Here is a 16,969-nt window from a genome sequence, read left to right on the forward strand (position 1 = left end):
TGACCTCGTGATCCGTCCGCCTCGGACTCCCAAAGTGCTGGGATTACAGGCGTGAGCCACCGCGCCTGGCCTGCTATATCTACTTTTTTTTTTTTTTTTTGAGACGGAGTCTCGCTCTGTCGCCCAGGCTGGAGTGCAGTGGCGCGATCTCGGCTCACTGCAAGCTCCGCCTCCCGGGTTCACGCCATTCTCCTGCCTCAGCCTCTCTGAGTAGCTGGGACTAGAGGCGCCCGCCACCACTCCCGGCTAATTTTTTTGTATTTTTAGTAGAGACGGGGTTTCACTGTGGTCTCGATCTCCTGACCTCGTGATCCGCCCGCCTCAGCCTCCCAAAGTGCTGGGATTACAAGCGTGAGCCACCGCGCCCGGCCTATATCTACTTTTTAAAAAGCAAGGGAATAGGCCAGGTGTGGTGGCTCATGCCTGTAATCCCAGCACTTTGGGAGGCCAGGGCAGGAGGATCACTTGAGCCCAGGAGTGCAAGACCAGCCTGGGTAACATGGCAAAACACTGTCTCTACAAAAAATACAAAAATTAGCTGGGTGTGGTGGTGTGCGCCTGTAGTCCCAACTACTCTAGAGGCTGAGGTGGGAGGATCGCTTGAACCCAGGAGGTTGAGGCTGCAGTGAGCTGTCGTGCCACTCTGTACTCCAGCCCAGGCAACAGAGCTAGATCCAGTCTCCAAAAAAAAAAAGGACGGGGGAACAGGGCAGCAAGGAAGTGATAAATAGAAAACTGAGGAACGTTTACCTTAGGAGGCAGTGGGGTGGGGGCAGGGTACAGGATAGGGAAGGCCCCATAGGTAGTTAAAAGTTATTGCCAAATGGCCAGGCGTGGTGGCTCACGCCTGTAACCCCAGCACTTTGGGAGGCCGAGGCGGGTGGATCACGAGGTCAGGAGATCAAGATCATCCTGGCTAACATGGTGAAACCCCGTCTCTACTAAAAATAGAAAAAATTAGCCGGGCATCGTGGCGGGTGCCTGTAGTCCCAGCTACTTGGGAGGCTGAGGCGGGAGAATGGTGTGAACCCGGGAGGCGGAGGTTGCAGTGAGCTCAGATCACGTCACTGCACTCCAGCCTGGGCAACAGAGCAAGACTTTGTCTAAAAAAAAAAAAAAAAAACAAAAAAAAAAAACTTATTGCCAAAAAATTGGTGGTATAGTGGGTTTCCTTAGGAATTATTAACATGAATAAAGTAAAGCGAGTCATACACGGATCAATGATGAGAATATCTCATGAACCAAGGATTATGATTTAACCTAATTCTATGCAACTGGAGCCCATCAAAAATAAAACAAAATGCTTTACCCCTTTTCACAATCTGTCACTGGCTTTCCGTTACATTAAGCCTCTCATGGGCTTTAAGCTGTGAAATCAAGCTATACTCTACAAGAAAGGCAGGAAGGAATGGAGGGAGTGAGGAAGGGAAGGAAAGAAGGAAGGAAAGAAAAAGGAAAGGAAGAAGCTGCAGCAATGAGTGATTTTTTTTTTCAACTTTTTTTTTTACGTTCAGGGGTACATGTGCAGGTTTGTTACATGGGTTAACTTGTGTCACGGGGTTTTATTGTACAGATTACTTCGTCATCCAGGTACTAAGCCTAGTACTCAATAGCTATTTTTTCTGATCCTCTCCCTTTTCCCACCCTCCACCCTCAAGTAGGTCCCAGTGTCTGCTGTTCCCCAAGGAGTGATTCTTAAGCTAAGTCCAGCTCATCTGGCAGTGGCCAGTCGTTCGGGAAGTTAGGATGGAAAACAAGGGCCCTGCAAACTCCTCCAACGCTCTCACAGTACTTGTGCACTTAGTTCCTTCTTCCTTCCTTTGGAAGACCCTAACTTTCACGGTCCAACACGGCAGCTGCTGGCCACATGAGGCTACTTAAATGAATGAAAAAGTCATAAAACACAAATTCAGTTTCTCAGTTACATTAGCCACATGTCAGGCCCTCAAGAGCTACGAGTGGCTACTGTATCAGACAACACAGATGCAGAACATTCCATCATCCTGGGAAGCTCTATGGCAAGCTTGTCCAACCTGTGCCCTACGGGCTGCACGTGGCCTAGGACGGCTTTGAATGTGGCCCAACACAAATTTGTAAATTTTCTTAAAACATTAGATTTTTTGGTAAATTTTTAGCTCATCAGCTGTCATTAGTGTTCGTGTATTTTATGTGTGGCCTCAGACAATTCTTCCACTGTGGCCCAGGGAAGCCAAAAGATAGGACACCCATGCTCTATGGGACATGCTATTCATGGCAAAACCCACCATAACTTTTGCACCAAGATAATGCTTTAAACCCATCTCAACTGAAAAGAAGGGGCATGGGACTTTGTCTACACATGAAGCAGGGTGGAGAAGTGCTGGAGAGGCAAGGAGTTGGCAGAGGGAGCCAGAGAGAGCTGAAGAGCCCAAACCCTTCCCGTGGGGCATTCTACAGCACCTCTCAAAGGCTGACAGAGCTTCAGACATGGGCCTGAGGTGAATGGGACCTCAGGCTCAGCAGAAACTGTAACCTGCAATCCTTTTGCTCTGCCTCCAGGTGGGAGCCCCTTAAAACTCTCACGTGAGAGGGTAGGCACAAGCGTTCTGGAACATCCTGGCCCTGACTTCTGTTCCCTCTCTTCCCCTGTCCCTCCCTCCTCCACCAGCACCCATCTGCCCTGCCCTTCAAGGCTGCTTTGCTCTGAAGCAGCTCCTCTGGGGAAGATCAGAGGCTAGCCCCTGAGAGATGTCAGAGTGCTCACAGGCACAGCGCCACAGGAAGTCAGCGGGTGCAGCCGCCATTCTTTTTGAAGCACTGGGGAAGGGGCAGGGGGAGGTGTTTCACCTACCCCCACCTCCTGGGAGGCAGAAGGTAAATCCTCAGAAGCAGGTCACTGCAGGCAGGGCCTTATCCTAACTAGCATCCACGTGGCGATCACCCCTTGCCCATCTCATTCCATCAGCCAGGACCAATAACCACAGAATATCACAGCAGAAAACATCCTTAAAGTGGCTCAACCACAACTGAGGAAACTGAGGCCCTGGGGTGGGGAAGGAACCTGCACAAGTTCACCCAGCCAGAGAGTGGCAGAATGGGGACAGAGCTACCAACTTTCCTGGCTCCCATTCTTCCCACTGTGCATGCTGGGGTTTCCGGGGAGAGCCCCAAGTCCTCATACCGGTGCTCAGCCATCCTGTACCTCCCTGACCAGTGAGTGATCCTCAACCCCTCTGCTCTCTCACAGGTCCTGGCACAAGGTAGCCCATGCCCGCGGGTGCCAGACAGAGGAAGTGGCCTGGATGAGGGGGCTGGACCTGGCAAGCAGCTGGTTCAGCAGGTTCAGCCCTTTCCTGGTAGCCAGCCTGCCTTTTAGCCCTGAGGAGCTGCCTGGAACATGGCATCAGCTTGCCTGGGCCAGCTCAGCCAGCACAAGATGACGGAGGTTCCCAGGCCAAGTGACCAGTCGGGGCTGAAGGGAGCTGGCCATGGGGCAGGAGGGAGAAGAGGGCTGTCAGGGGGACCCGGGCCCCTCCTTGGGACTCTCACAGCACCTAGGCTCCCCTTATACAGCAGCTGCTTCCTCCAGTGGGCCATGGGTCCTCAACAGCAGGGCTGGTGCTCATTCATCTTCATGTGCCCAGCACAGTAGGAGGCACATAAGAGGGTACTCCAGTGAACAATTACTGAGCCAGAGAGCTGAGGGGTGGCGGGGGGGTTCCTGTCCAAAGCAGCTGGACGGAGCAGCAATCAAGAACGTGGAACCTCATAGCCCCGATTTCATCACCTATAATTACATGAGCAAAGGTCTCTTTGCTGATCTTGGGGTTTAGAAGCTCATGGCAAGAGGCCCTTTAGAGCTACCTTTACAGAGCACTTGCCACAGACTGGGCATTTCATTCTCATTCCCTCCTCAGGTCAACCCTATGAGGTAGGTACTAACACTGCCTCAAGGCTTAGAACAGATTTTAAAAGTTGCCCAAGGTACACTGCTTTTAAGAGGCATGGTGGAGACTCAAATAGGAGTATGCCGTACTGCAGAGACTGTACTCTGACCCAGTCTCCATTCATTCAGTGAATCTCAGGGAGCATCAACCATGTGTCAGGCACGGTACTGGATGCCAAAAACAAAACCTGCTCCAGCAACGCGAGAGCTTTCACACCAATGAATGGGGAGACAGACAATTAAAGAAATCAAACACACAACCCGATCACACAGTGCCAGGATGAGATAAATGCTATGAAGCAAAATGAAGTAGGGTAAGTGGGTAGGGCAGGGGTTACCACACTTTTTCTGTGGAAGTCCAGACAGTAAATATTTTCTACTTGGCTGGCCAGCTTTGCAACACAGTCTTTGTAATCATCATGCAACTCTGCCAAAGCAGCCATGGGCAATATGTAAATGAATGGGCATGGCTATATGCCAATAAAACTCCATTAATAGACACTGAACATTTAGGATTTTATAATTTTCGTGTGGTAGAAAATGTTATTCTTTTGATTTTTTTTCCCCATTATTTAGGAATATAAAAACCACGGCACGATGCAGTGGCTCACGCCTGTAATCTCAGCATTTTGGGAGCCCGAGGGGCATGGATCACTTGAGGTCAGGGTTTCAAGACCAGCTTAGCCAACATAGTGAAACCCCATCTCTGCTAAAAACACAAAAATTAGCCAGGCATAGCGGTGTGTGCCTGTAATCCCAGCTACTCGGGAGGCTGAGGAAGGAGAGTCACTTGAACCTGGGAGGTGGAGGTTGCAGTGAGCCGAGATCGTGCCACTGCACTCTAGCCTGGGCGACAGAGCGAGACTCTATCTCAAAAACAAACAAACAAACAACACTCAGTTTGCAAGTTAGACAAAAACACATGTTGGCCCAGATTTGGCTGCTATAACTTGCCAATTTCTGGGAAAGAGTGGCTGGTGTGAGTACATGAAGATGCACTTTAGACAGGATGGTCGAGGAAGGCCTTGCTGAGATGACATGTGAACAGAGACCTGAATGAGGTCGAGGAGAGCGCCCTGAGCTCCTAGCAAAGGGAACAGCACGTGTCAAGGTCCGGCCATGTGAATGGGAAGGAGGGGGAAGGTGGAGAAACCTGCAAGGGTTTTGGAGGTCAGCAAGAGCCAGGTCACGTGGGCCTCTTGGAGAGGACCTTGGTCTCAATGTGACAGCAAGCTACTGAGGTCTGGCATGTGCGAGCTTCATGACCTTGGGCAAGTTATCCAACCTAAGCCTCATTTTCTCATCAAAAATGGGAAGAATAATAGCACCTGTCTCAGCAGGTGTTGTAGGACCAAGAGAGTGTCATGTGCTAAATGAATGTCAGCTGCCAATGTTAACATCGGCATCAGTGTCCAGCCGGATGAGGTGGCGCTGGGAGAAGTGGCGATGACTTTCGTCCAACTCACCCACAATGTCCACCACGTCTGGCCGGATGAGCGGCTCTCCACCTGTGAGCCGGATCTTGTCGACGCCTTCCTTCACAAAGAGCTGGGCGAGGGTCAGGATCTCCTCTGTGGTCAGCAGGTTGGCTTTGGGGGTCAGCAGGACGCCCTCCTCAGGCATGCAATACTGACCTGAGGGAAGGATGAATGGGAATGTGGAGGGAGGAAACAGGCACGGCCAAAGCCCCATGACGCCTCCACTCCCCAACTCTCCATCAGGCCAAAGGATTCTCAAACCCATCTGGATGTGAGCAGAGACCTCACTAAACCTGAGGTGGAAAACCCCAGGCCAGCATCTCCCCAGGCCTCACCTTTCTCATTTCTGAAACGTTAACACCTTTCCCTATGCCCAACACACACAATCTGGCCAAAACATCCCCCAGTGGGAGGCCAAGGGCATGGGTTAGAGATGAAGCAGGCTGAGGGCAGAGCCTGGCCTGACTTCCTGGGCTGAGGGCACCTGGGCAGGGGCATTCCTCCTGGATGGGGGAGAGGGAGGAGAGGGGAGGAGGGGAAAGGGGGAGAGGGAGGAGAGGGGAGGAGGGAAGGGGGGAGAGGGGAGGAGGGGAGGAGGGGAGGGGGGAGAGGGGAGGGGGGGAGAGGGGGGCAGGAGGGGAGGGGGGAGGAGGGGAGGGGGAGAGGAGGGGGATGAGGGGGAAGGGGGAGAGGAGGGGGATGAGGGGGAAGGGGGAGAGGAGGGGGATGAGGGGGAAGGGGGAGAGGAGGGGGATGAGGGGGAAGGGGGAAGGGGGAGAGGAGGGGGATGAGAGGGAAGGGGGAGAGGAGGGGGATGAGGGGGAAGGGGGAGAGGAGGGGGATGAGGGGGAAGGGGGAGAGGAGGGGGATGAGGGGGAAGGGGGAGAGGAGGGGGATGAGGGGGAAGGGGGAGAGGAGGGGGATGAGGGGGAAGGGGGAGAGGAGGGGGATGAGGGGGAAGGGGGAGAGGAGGGGGATGAGGGGGAAGGGGGAGAGGAGGGGGATGAGGGGGAAGGGGGAAGGGGGAGGAGGGGGAAGGGGGAGAGGAGGAGGAGGGGGAAGGAGGGGGAAGGGGGAGAGGAGAAGGAGGGGGAAGGGGGAGAGGAGGAGGAGGGGGAAGGAGGGGGAAGGAGGGGGAAGGAGGAGGAGGGGGAAGGAGGGGGAAGGAGGAGGAGGGGGAAGGAGGGGGAAGGAGGAGGAGGGGGAAGGAGGGGGAAGGAGGAGGAGGGGGAAGGAGGGGGAAGGAGGAGGAAGGGGGAGGAGGGGGAAGGGGGAGGAAAGGGGAGAAGGGGGAGAAGGGGGGATGAGAGGGATGGGGAGAAGGGGGGTGGGGGAGAAGAGGGGGATGAGAGGAAGGGGGAGAAGGGGGAGAAGGGGGGATGAGAGGGATGGGGAGAAGGGGGGTGGGGGAGAAGGGGGGTGGGGGAGAAGAGGGGGATGAGAGGGATGGGGAGAAGGGGGGATGAGAGGGATGGGGAGAAGGGGGGATGAGAGGGATGGGGAGAAGGGGGGATGAGGGGGATGGGGGGAGGGGGATGGGGGGATGGGGAGGAGGGGGAGGGGGATGGGGGGATGGGGAGGAGGGGGAGGGGGATGGGAGGAGGGGGAGGAGGGGGAGGAGGGGGAGAAGGGGGAGGAGGGGGAGGAGGGGGATGGGGAGAAGGGGGAGAAGGGGGGATGAGGGGGATGAGGGGGATGGGGAGGAGGGGGGATGAGGGGGGATGAGGGGGGATGAGGGGGGATGGGGAGAAGGGGGGATGGGGAGAAGGGGGATAAGGGGGGATGGGGAGAAGGGGGGATGAGGGGGGATGAGGGGGGATGAGGGAGGATGGGGAGAAGGGGGGATGAGGGGGGATGAGGGGGGATGAGGGGGGATGTGGGGGGTTGGGGGAGAAGGGGGCATGAGGGGTTTGGGGGGAGAAGGGGGGATGAGGGGGGTTGGGGAGAAGGGGGCATGAGGGGTTTGGGGGGAGAAGAGGGGATGAGGGGGCTTGGGGGGAGAAGGGGGGATGAGGGAGGTTGGGGGGAGAAGGGATGAGGGAGGTTGGGGGGAGAAGGGGGGATGAGGGAGGTTGGGGGGAGAAGGGGGGATGAGGGGGGTTGGGGGGAGAAGGGGGATGGGGGAAGCGGTAGAAGGGGAGAGGGGGGAGAGGGGAAAGGGGAGAGGGGGGAGAGGGGAAGGGGGAGAGGGGGGTGAGGGGGGAAGGGGGAGGGGGGACTGGGGGAGATGGGGAGAGGGGGGAGAATGGGGAGAAGGGGGAGGTGGGGAGAATGGGGATAAGGGGGAGGGGGGAGAGGAGGAATGGGGGGAGGGGGGAGAGGAGGAATGGGGGAGGGGGGAGAGGAGGAATGGGGGAGGGGGGAGAGGAGGAATGGGGGAGGGGGGAGAGGAGGAATGGGGGAGGGGGGAGAGGAAGAATGGGGGGAGGGGGGAGAGGAGGAATGGGGGGAAGGGGGGGAGAGGAGGAATGGGGGGAGGGGGGGAGAGGGGGGAGAGGGGGAGAAGGGGGAATGGGCAGGACAGGGGGGAAGGGGGAGGGGGAGAGGGGGGAGAGGAGGGGGAGGAGGGGGAAGCAGGGGAGGGGGAAGGAAGGAAGGGGGAAGCAGGGGAGGGGGAAGGAAGGAAGGGGGAAGCAGGGGAGGGGGAAGGAAGGAAGGGGGAGAGGAAGGGGGAAGGAAGGAAGGAAGGAAGGGGGAGAGGAAGGGGGAGAGGAAGGGGGAAGGAAGGAAGGGGGAGAGGAAGGGGGAAGGAAGGAAGGGGGAGAGGAAGGGGGAAGGAAGGAAGGAAGGGGGAAGGAAGGGAGGGGGAGAGGAAGGGGGAAGGAAGGGAGGGGGAGAGGAAGGGGGAGAGGAAGGGGGAGAGGAAGGGGGAGAGGAAGAGGGAAGGGGGAGAGGAAGGGGGAGAGGAAGGGGGAGAGGAAGAGGGAAGGGGGAGAGGAGGGGGGAAGGAGGGATGAGGGGGAGAGGAGGGGGGAGGGACGAGGGGGAGAGGAGGGGGGAGGGACGAGGGGGAGAGGAGGGGGGAGGGACGAGGGGGAGAGGAGGGGGGAGGGACGAGGGGGAGAGGAGGGGGGAGGGACGAGGGGGAGAGGAGGGGGGAGGGACGAGGGGGAGAGGAGGGGGGAGGGACGAGGGGGAGAGGAGGGGGGAGGGACGAGGGGGAGAGGAGGGGGGAGGGACGAGGGGGAGAGGAGGGGGGAGGGACGAGGGGGAGAGGAGGGGGGAGGGACGAGGGGGAGAGGAGGGGGGAGGGACGAGGGGGAGAGGAGGGGGGAGGGACGAGGGGGAGAGGAGGGGGGAGGGACGAGGGGGAGAGGAGGGGGGAGGGACGAGGGGGAGAAGAGGGGGGAGGGACGAGGGGGAGAGGAGGGGGGAGGGACGAGGGGGAGAGGAGGGGGGAGGGACGAGGGGGAGAGGAGGGGGGAGGGACGAGGGGGAGAGGAGGGGGGAGGGACGAGGGGGAGAGGGGGGGGAGGGACGAGGGGGAGGGGGGGGGGAGGGACGAGGGGGAGAGGAGGGGGGAGGGACGAGGGGGAGAGGAGGGGGGAGGGACGAGGGGGAGAGGAGGGGGGAGGGACGAGGGGGAGAGGAGGGGGGAGGGACTAGGGGGAAGCGGGGAGGGAGGAGAGGCGGAAGGAAGGAAAAGAGGGGAAGGAAGATCAACTTTGGAAGTCCCTCCAGCAGTGGCTACAGATCCAGAGCACTCTTTGCGAGGATTATGAAATGAGGCCTCTTTGTTATTAGCCTGGCCCCAGCTGATTTGTCAGAGGACTGGGGCACCTCCAGAGTCAGCAGTGCTGGCATGGGCATGGCTGTCTACTTCAGGTTTATAATGTTCACCACCCCACCCCTGGCCACGTCCTGGACTTCGGAATCTACAGGGAAACAGGAGGAAGGACCCCTGAAGACTGACAGGTCCAGGACCCAATCTTAATTCTAAATTCAACTGCATTTATGTTTTCAAATCTAATCCCAAGTAGGACACAGCTTCTACAATCATACAACTCAGCCTTGACCCCTATCTTGTCCCTGAAGCCTACCTGGCCTGGTAAGCAAGGGGTAGGGGTAAGGAAGTGAGAAAGCAGAACTGGAGGACTCAGGAGGATTTCCAGGCACAGGGAGATTTCAGAGGCTGCTTCAGCAGACGGACACCAGCCCAGAGCGGGCCCAGGAAGGTGACTCACATCTGAGGTTGCACTTCTCCGTGAGTGAGATCCGCAGGTAGCTGTGCTGCCGGCCGAAGGTGTCTGTGAGGAAGGCGGAGAAGGGGGCCGCATGCTCCCTCAGGAACTGCCTCCGCCTGGACAGCTCCTGCAAGGACAGGCCAGGGAGGAAGCATGGGCCCCTGCTACCGGGCTGGGAAGAGGCACAAGGAGAACCGCCTGCCCCTTCCCTTACTCTGACATCTGTACGGAGCTTCCAACTCTTCCACATGTTTGGGCTCTGCAATGTTGGGGAAGCCGGGATTGTCCCTCTCATTGAGAAATGAGCTTGATGGGAAAGACCCACCCCTTAAGTATTCAGCTCCGGGGTCGAGGGCGGGTGGTGATCTCTGCTGGGAGGATTTCTGGCTGGGCAGCAAGGTGGAGGCAAGGGTGTGGGGGAATCTATTGGCCCTTATTCTTCACTCTAGCCAGTGCCAAAAAAAAGGATTGTGCACCCATGGTCTCGGGCACAAATGAGAAGAGACTGCTGAAGGCCACAAGCAAGGCCCAAACCCGTCCTGCAGAGAGAAAGGAGGGAGCCAGCTTCACCCTTTCCCATGTACAAGTCTGATCTAGTCTGATCTGTCTCCCCCTGATGTATTGGTCCTTGGAGAGTACAACCTGGGTCCCGATAGATGCTGATGAGATAATTGCTCCAAGGAAGTAACATTTACCAAGCATCTTAAAGTTTCCAAAGAACGTTCTGTTTCTTTCCCACACCCACTCCACAAGGGATTATTATAACTAAGGCTTGGATGGGGTCCAAGAACACCCTCGGCAGAAGCAGGATTCAAATCCAGGTCTTCTGATTCCAGGTTCTTTTTTTTCTGAGATGGAGTCTCGCTCTTTTGCCCAGGCTGGAGTGCAGTGGCGCGATCTTGGCCCACTGCAAACTCTGCCTCCTGGGTTCATGCCATTCTCCTGCCTCAGCCTCCCAAGTAGCTGGGACTACAGGCACCCGCCACTGCACCCAGCTAATTTTTTATGTTTTTAGTAGAGACGGGGTTTCGCTGTGTTAGCCAGGATGGTCTCGATCTCCTGACCTCGTGATCCACCTGCCTTGGCCCCCCAAGGTGCTGGGATTACAGGCGTGAGCCACCGCGCCCAACCCTCATTCCAGATTCTAAATTACTCCCTTCTATCACACAGAGAGAGTCCAAGAAGATAGGGAGGATGACAACTAGGGTGGGTAGAAGTCACTTCTCTAGAATATTTCAGACAAAAAAATCATGACCCTGGAAGTCACGCATGAGATCTACAGACAAGGCTCTGGAATGGGAATAAGAACCCCTGGTTTCTGCAGCAGGTATGACCTGGCACACTGTGAAAGTCCCTTAACTTCTCCAGGCCTGCTTTCCCAGTTGTAAAATAAGAATACAGCTACAGGCTAAGGTTGTCTTGCTAGGAGTAAAGACAGGGGTTGGGTGGTAGTGGTGGTATCAGAAGATGGTAGGTGAACACTTAAAATTATGATGGAGAGCAGAAGGCCTCAGGCCCTCCAAAGGTCTAGCGCAACTATGCCTACATTAGGAGGAAGAAGCATTTGCTTCAGTAAGTTCCTCAGCTCCACCTGCACATTAGAACCATCTGGAGAACTTTAAAAAAAGATTCCAGTGGAGACCAACTAAATCTGGATCTCTGAAGCTGTTATGTTTTCAATCTCTCCAGGTAATTCTCATTGGCAGCCCTTGACTGGGTCAAGAGCCAGTGGTTCGAAGATAAGAGACATAAGAGTGTGTGTGAGGCTGCTCTCAATTTTCTAGGCCCATAAAACATTCCTCACTCTACCCACCACGGGAGAATTTCCCACCTCCTCTGAGAAGCCCTGCTCACCATCCTGTGGGGAGTAAGCAGCAGTCACTTCTCTAATTGCAGTCTGCTATAATCACAACAGTCACTTCCTCCCTCCCTGCGGTGTGACAGAGAAAACTCAAACTCACCCCATTGCCTTTCCACAGACAGCCTCAGGGGTGGGGTGGGGCAGGGGGCACTCCATAATCAAGAATCCCATCAGCCACCAGAGTCCAGATGAGATACCTGGGAATCTGGATGTATTGCAGTGCTGTGCCCTCTTTTTCATCAACAGCTATTTGCAATTCAGTCATGTTAGTCACCCCAGATTCTGTCTCTTCACTTGCCAAGATACCCCCCTCAACCCAGTCTTAACATGTTGGGGGGATGGGGTGGCTGGATGGGGGAGGAGTCAAGATAAATCAAAGAATTGGAAGTTGAGAGGACCAAGGAACATGATTCAGCAGAAACCTGAGAGCAAGCAGTGTGATGGAGCAATCAAGAATGGAATTAGGGGCCGGATGTGGTGGTTCACCCCTGGAATCCCAGCACTTTGGGAGGCCGAGGGTGGCAGATCACTTGAGGGCAGGAATGCGAGACCAGCCTGGGCAACATGGCGAAACCCCGTCTCTACTAAAAAATACAAAAGTTAGCTGGCTGTGGTGGCGCGAGTCTATAATCCCAGCTACTCGGGAGGCTGAGGCAAGAGAATTGCTTGAACCCAGAAGGCAGATGTGGCAGTCAGCCAAGATCACACCACTGTACTCCAGCCTGGGCAACAGAGCTAGACTCTCTCAAAAAAAAAAAAAAAAAAAAAAAAAAAAAAAGAATGGAATTTGGTGCTTTTGTTCTGGCAATGGGAGAGGGTGGTCAGATTTCACTTTTAAGAACTTTTGTGACCTTATCTAGACTTATGCAGACTGCACCACCCGTTCGGAACCCAGCCTCCTAAACACACACGCTCTCACCCTGCCAGCAATGCAAACTCATTATTTAGATATTAACGAGCCCCATTCCTGCATCTTCTCTCCTCTAACACTGCATGCCCTACTTTCATTCTACTTTTTTCCCTGTCCCTTAAATCTCCTGGAGGAAAAAAATATCAGCACTAGCCAAAGGAGCCCAAGATTCACAGGGAATTATAGGACAGAGTAGACAGCAACCCTGCTTGCTCAGGAGGGCTGGGACATGGCAGAAGTAGTAGGAAGCCCTCAACAGATCATATTCCCAGGGTCCTAAGCTGGCCCGGGCTGTTTCCTCTCTGTGAGAAGTCATTCTGACTGATTTAGTATCCCCAGTGTCTAGCACAGGATGTTGGTACATTTTGAATCACATGAACAAATAGTCCTGTCCCTGATGTAAACAGAAAGGTCGTATATGCAAAAGCCAGTTACATGGGGGTAATCATTTCCTGTCTGGTCTCTACTGTCAAAATGGTTTAACCTGGTATAGTGGTTCGAAACCCTGGCAGCACATCAAAATCACTCAAGGAGCTTCAAGAAGGACTGGTGACAGAGCCCTGTCCCAAAGATTCTAGCTCAATCTAGTGCCTCAGCTGTGCAGCCAGGGCTGAGAACCATCGGCCTAGTGACACCAACTGCCAGGTGCTATTTTAACCGAGGGCAAGTTGTGGTTCTGAGAACAGGATTTGGAGTAGGTGAGCCTATATTACAAGCCTGGCTCTAGCTGTTGAGCAAGTCACCTAAATTCTTGAAACCTTAGTTTCCTCATCTATGCAGTGGAAATAATAATCCAACCTAACTCAACTGGAGGAGTTCCTGGCACAGAGGTTTTCAATCAGTGATCCATGGAGGAACACTGTTGTGTGCTGTGATCCGTTTTTCTAGTTTGTCAGCTTCCCTTCCCTCCCAAGACCCTGGCCTTCCAACCCTACTAACAGCAGATGGCCAGAGGCGGGGTTTCAAAGCTGCTGCCACACCACCCAAGTGGGGTCTGAGCATCCCCAGGACCACCAATACTGGTGTGCATCAGCAGGCACTAGGCAGCCTGCCAGACACTACTGGTCATCTCATGTCTACCCAATGCAGATTGGGGTGAAGGGGGTGGGGAAGGGTGGGACAAAGGAGTTAAAGCGGGACCCTGCCCTCAAGGTGCCTTCCTCTACTAGTCACTCATCTTAGGCATCTGATTTGACTTCTAAAGGCTAGCCCTCAAATAGCTCCAAAGTCTAAACAGAGCAGCAGGGTTATTCAGGAGAAAAAAAAGCACATTCCAAATCTAAGTATCACTGGCCCTGATTTACCCTGCTATTGGGATGATGTATACTAAGGGTCTCTTAAAATTAATCTCTTTTAAATGAGAGGACCCAGCAAAAAGCCTAGCCTAGCTTGATTCTCCTTCCCCCTCCCCTTATTCCCGCCCTAAGTGTGAGGTCTTTATACCTATGGCTTCTGACAAGGAGAGTCACATTTCACTGAAACATGGATTTTGAGGAGCTGGGCAGATTGGAAGTCAAGATGACCCCCTGAAAGCCCTCTTTCCCTCCTCCCCCTCATTCTCCCTCACTAGGCCCTGCTGTGCTCCTACCTTCACCCACACCCACTTCCTTGCAGCCTAACCCCTAGGCAGCATTTGTTTTTTCTGGCCCCCTGAACAGACGGGTGCCTTTGCCTTGCCTACACTCACCCTCCCTGCTTCCCCCGCTGCAGGCACCAGGCTTCACTGTCGCCCAACAAAGCCTGTATGGAGCCTCAGAGGGAGAAAGAGGGATGCAGCACTCCCAGGCTAGGCTGAACCCTGCAAAGATTGTCTGGGCCACCCCAGACACAGGCTGGCAGGTTGCTGTGTCTCCCCCACCCACCTCCCCATTGACCCACACACTACCCCTTTCCATATGTAGAAGCTACTCGACCTGTTCTTGGACTCAGCCCACAACCCCCTTTCCGCAATCCTCACAGCCAGCTCCCACTTACACCTCACTTCTCTGCCTCACACCCTCACCCTGCCACACAAACAATGCCCAGTGGCCTTCCATCCTAGCTCTCCAAGCACCTCCCATCGCAAACCAGACTGCCAGAGCCCTGTGTGGGCGTGTTGGGGGGGACAGACCCTGCAAGAAGGGGTTCAAGGTGTCCCCACCCCAACTGGCAAGCTCTGGAGATAAGCAGAACATATCCATTTCCAGACTCACCTCCCCTTAGAGTCTCCTCAAGACAGGTTTCTGTGCCCTCCCCCATCTTATGATGGGCTGGCCCAGCCCTCTCATTTTATAAACATGAAGCTAAGGGAAGTGACAGCCCCAGGAGCCAGGTGAAATTAGAGGCAAAACTGGCGGGTGAAAACATGGGACTCCCTGTCCGGTGTGGTCTACTACGCCACGTGACTCCTCACTAGTTAAAGTTTCAAGCAGCTGCAATTATTGGCTGAATCCACTGCCTGCACAACCCTATGTTAAGGGCTTGTGGGGATAGAAAGGCGGAGGTGCACACAGCCCTCAGGAACTCCCGGTCTGCTGAAGATAATCCTAATGAGATGTCCAGGATTCAATGTGAGTTGACAGAATAGCTATCCAACAAGTCCAGATGGGAGGGGACTCACAGGACACAGCATGTGCCAGTGGCAGCATGGATAATAGTAATTACCACCAACATTTACATAACACAGCACTTACATGGGCTAAGCTTTGTTCTAAGTATATACGTTAACATATGTTAACTCTTTTAATCCCTGTGACATCCTATGAAATAGGCACTTTTATTCTCACTTTGCAGATGAGAAAACAGACACAGAGGTAAGTGGACTTGGTGAATCCCTAATAAGGTATGGGGCTGCCCCAGGGTCTATGTTCTCCTTTTTGCCACATTGCCCCTCCCTTCACAGTGTAAAGGGATGGTTAGGAGCAGGCTCCCTCCCTGGCCTCCACACAGGGAGGATGGAAAAGCAGAGTTGAGTGCCTGCCCTCTACTTTACAGCTCTGCGACTGGAGGAAAGTTAACTTCGATTAGCCCCCTCATCTGAACATACAAACTCTGCTCACCTCACATGGCTTAGTGAGGACTAAATGCTTCCACATGTGAGTCGCTCAACACGGGTTCTCTCATGAAAGGCCAGTACAAAATAAACTGGGGGGTGGGGGGTGGGGGGTGGGGGGGTGGAGAAGAAACGTCCCTTTTCTTGAATTCTTTAAAGCTCTCTCAGCCATCTTTGCTTTCCTATCTCTTCCTCAATGATGTTCAGAGTTCGAGGATCCTAAAAAGTCCTCACTTCCCAACCATGGGCCTGCTTATCCGAGGATCCCAGAGGGGCTTAGATTTGGGGAAAGCAAATTTGGCGGAAGTCATTGAGCAATATAGGGGAGGAGGGGGCAGTGATCTTATGAATCCCAGGACAGGAAGCCTAGTTCTGGGAGACGGGGGGACAAAGTGCCTAGATAGGTACCGAAAAGAGGTTTCACTAAATGAAAAGAGGTGCTTTTCCCCCCAAATTATTCCCTAACCACCTGAGCAGAACAACCAAAACCTAAAACTTTTCATGACTTGAAACACTCTGAGGGGTGCTGGCAAGGACTGAGGGATCCTACCCAAAACCCTGAAGACAGAGGAATTAATTTCTCACCTGGAAGAGGCCACGTCCTGCCCTGTTCTGCTCTAGGATAAGGCTGAACCCTCCCAAGGTTAATAAAAAAGACAAGGAGAGTCAGCAAAGGATGGGTTACAGAGCCCTGGGACTACACTAACAACTCACCGTTGGTGACACCGAGGTGACACGTTTAGTCAGTCACACTATGAAGCAGGTGTCACAGGGACACCTGATCTCTGAGCTCTGGGGATAGGGAGGGAAAATGTTTAAGAAAGAGAGTGGGTGCAAGGCAAGGCTGAAGGCTACTAAGAAGACACCTCACTGGACTCAAAGTCCCAGTCCTCTGCTTACCCCAATTTCTGGCCAAGCTCAGGGCTGGAAGGGGTGGCGTGGCTGGGGGGCAGGGAGGTTCTGAAGCAGGACTCCCAGGAGCCTCTCCCGCTGGGCTAGCGGGTGAGACCGGGCGGTCCATCTGGGGAACATTGCACCACTGAGGAGTGCCAAGGCGTCCCTCCCAGAAGCGGTCAAGCAGATAGGCCGGGAGCTACTGGGGGAACAGGGCAGTGTGCCCGGGCCACTCCTGCCCGGGGAAGCTGTGGACGCAGATGGGGTGGGCTCACCTCCGAGGCAGCTCGCGCGGACTCCCCGGGGCGGGGTTGTGTCACCGGAGCCCCTGAGCTGCAGCTCCGGGCGCTGGACCTCAGGAGCCGCCGCAGCATCCGGGACAGTGGCCGCGCCGCCATGAATCCTGATCCGAGCAGAACCTGAGCCCGCTTCCAGAGCACACTGGCCGGGCACTCACCCCCTAGGGTCATCCCAGCAAGGGCGGGGAGGGGCAGGGGGAGGGCGGGACCCGCGCAGCCAATAGGCGAGGACGCAGTCCCGCGTGGCCTTGTGGGAGCTGTAGTACGCTCCCTGTGCCCACTTTCCTGGGCCGGGGTAGCACTCTCGGCAGAAGGGTAAACTCAGGTAGGGAACGGGGTTCTTTTCCTTCCAGTTTTTCTGGCTGCTCTAGTCTCAGATTTAGGTCG

The 16,969-nt window shown here is 55.0% G+C and overlaps 1 protein-coding gene across 10 annotated transcripts in view; it reads right to left on the minus strand.

Moving 5' to 3' along the window:
- Positions 1-16,747, minus strand: part of MOCS1 (molybdenum cofactor synthesis 1) — a 40,137-nt gene extending 23,390 nt beyond the window's left edge. For 8 of the 10 annotated variants that reach the window (XM_063632150.1, XM_055263315.2, XM_055263314.2 and 5 more), the window contains exons 1-3: positions 16,559-16,747; positions 9,588-9,714; positions 5,392-5,559 (exon numbers count right to left, since the gene is read on the minus strand). In XM_063632150.1, coding sequence (XP_063488220.1) covers positions 5,392-5,559; positions 9,588-9,714; positions 16,559-16,681 — 418 coding nt within the window. In that variant the 5' untranslated portion in view covers positions 16,682-16,747. The remainder of the gene's footprint in view (positions 1-5,391; positions 5,560-9,587; positions 9,715-16,558) is intronic. The other 2 variants (XM_063632152.1, XM_063632151.1) reach the window with 1 other exon arrangement.
- Between the last annotated feature and the right edge of the window lie 222 nt (positions 16,748-16,969).

The sequence above is a fragment of the Symphalangus syndactylus genome, chromosome 23 (genome assembly GCF_028878055.3).
Source record: "Symphalangus syndactylus isolate Jambi chromosome 23, NHGRI_mSymSyn1-v2.1_pri, whole genome shotgun sequence".
Taxonomy (NCBI): domain Eukaryota; kingdom Metazoa; phylum Chordata; class Mammalia; order Primates; family Hylobatidae; genus Symphalangus; species Symphalangus syndactylus.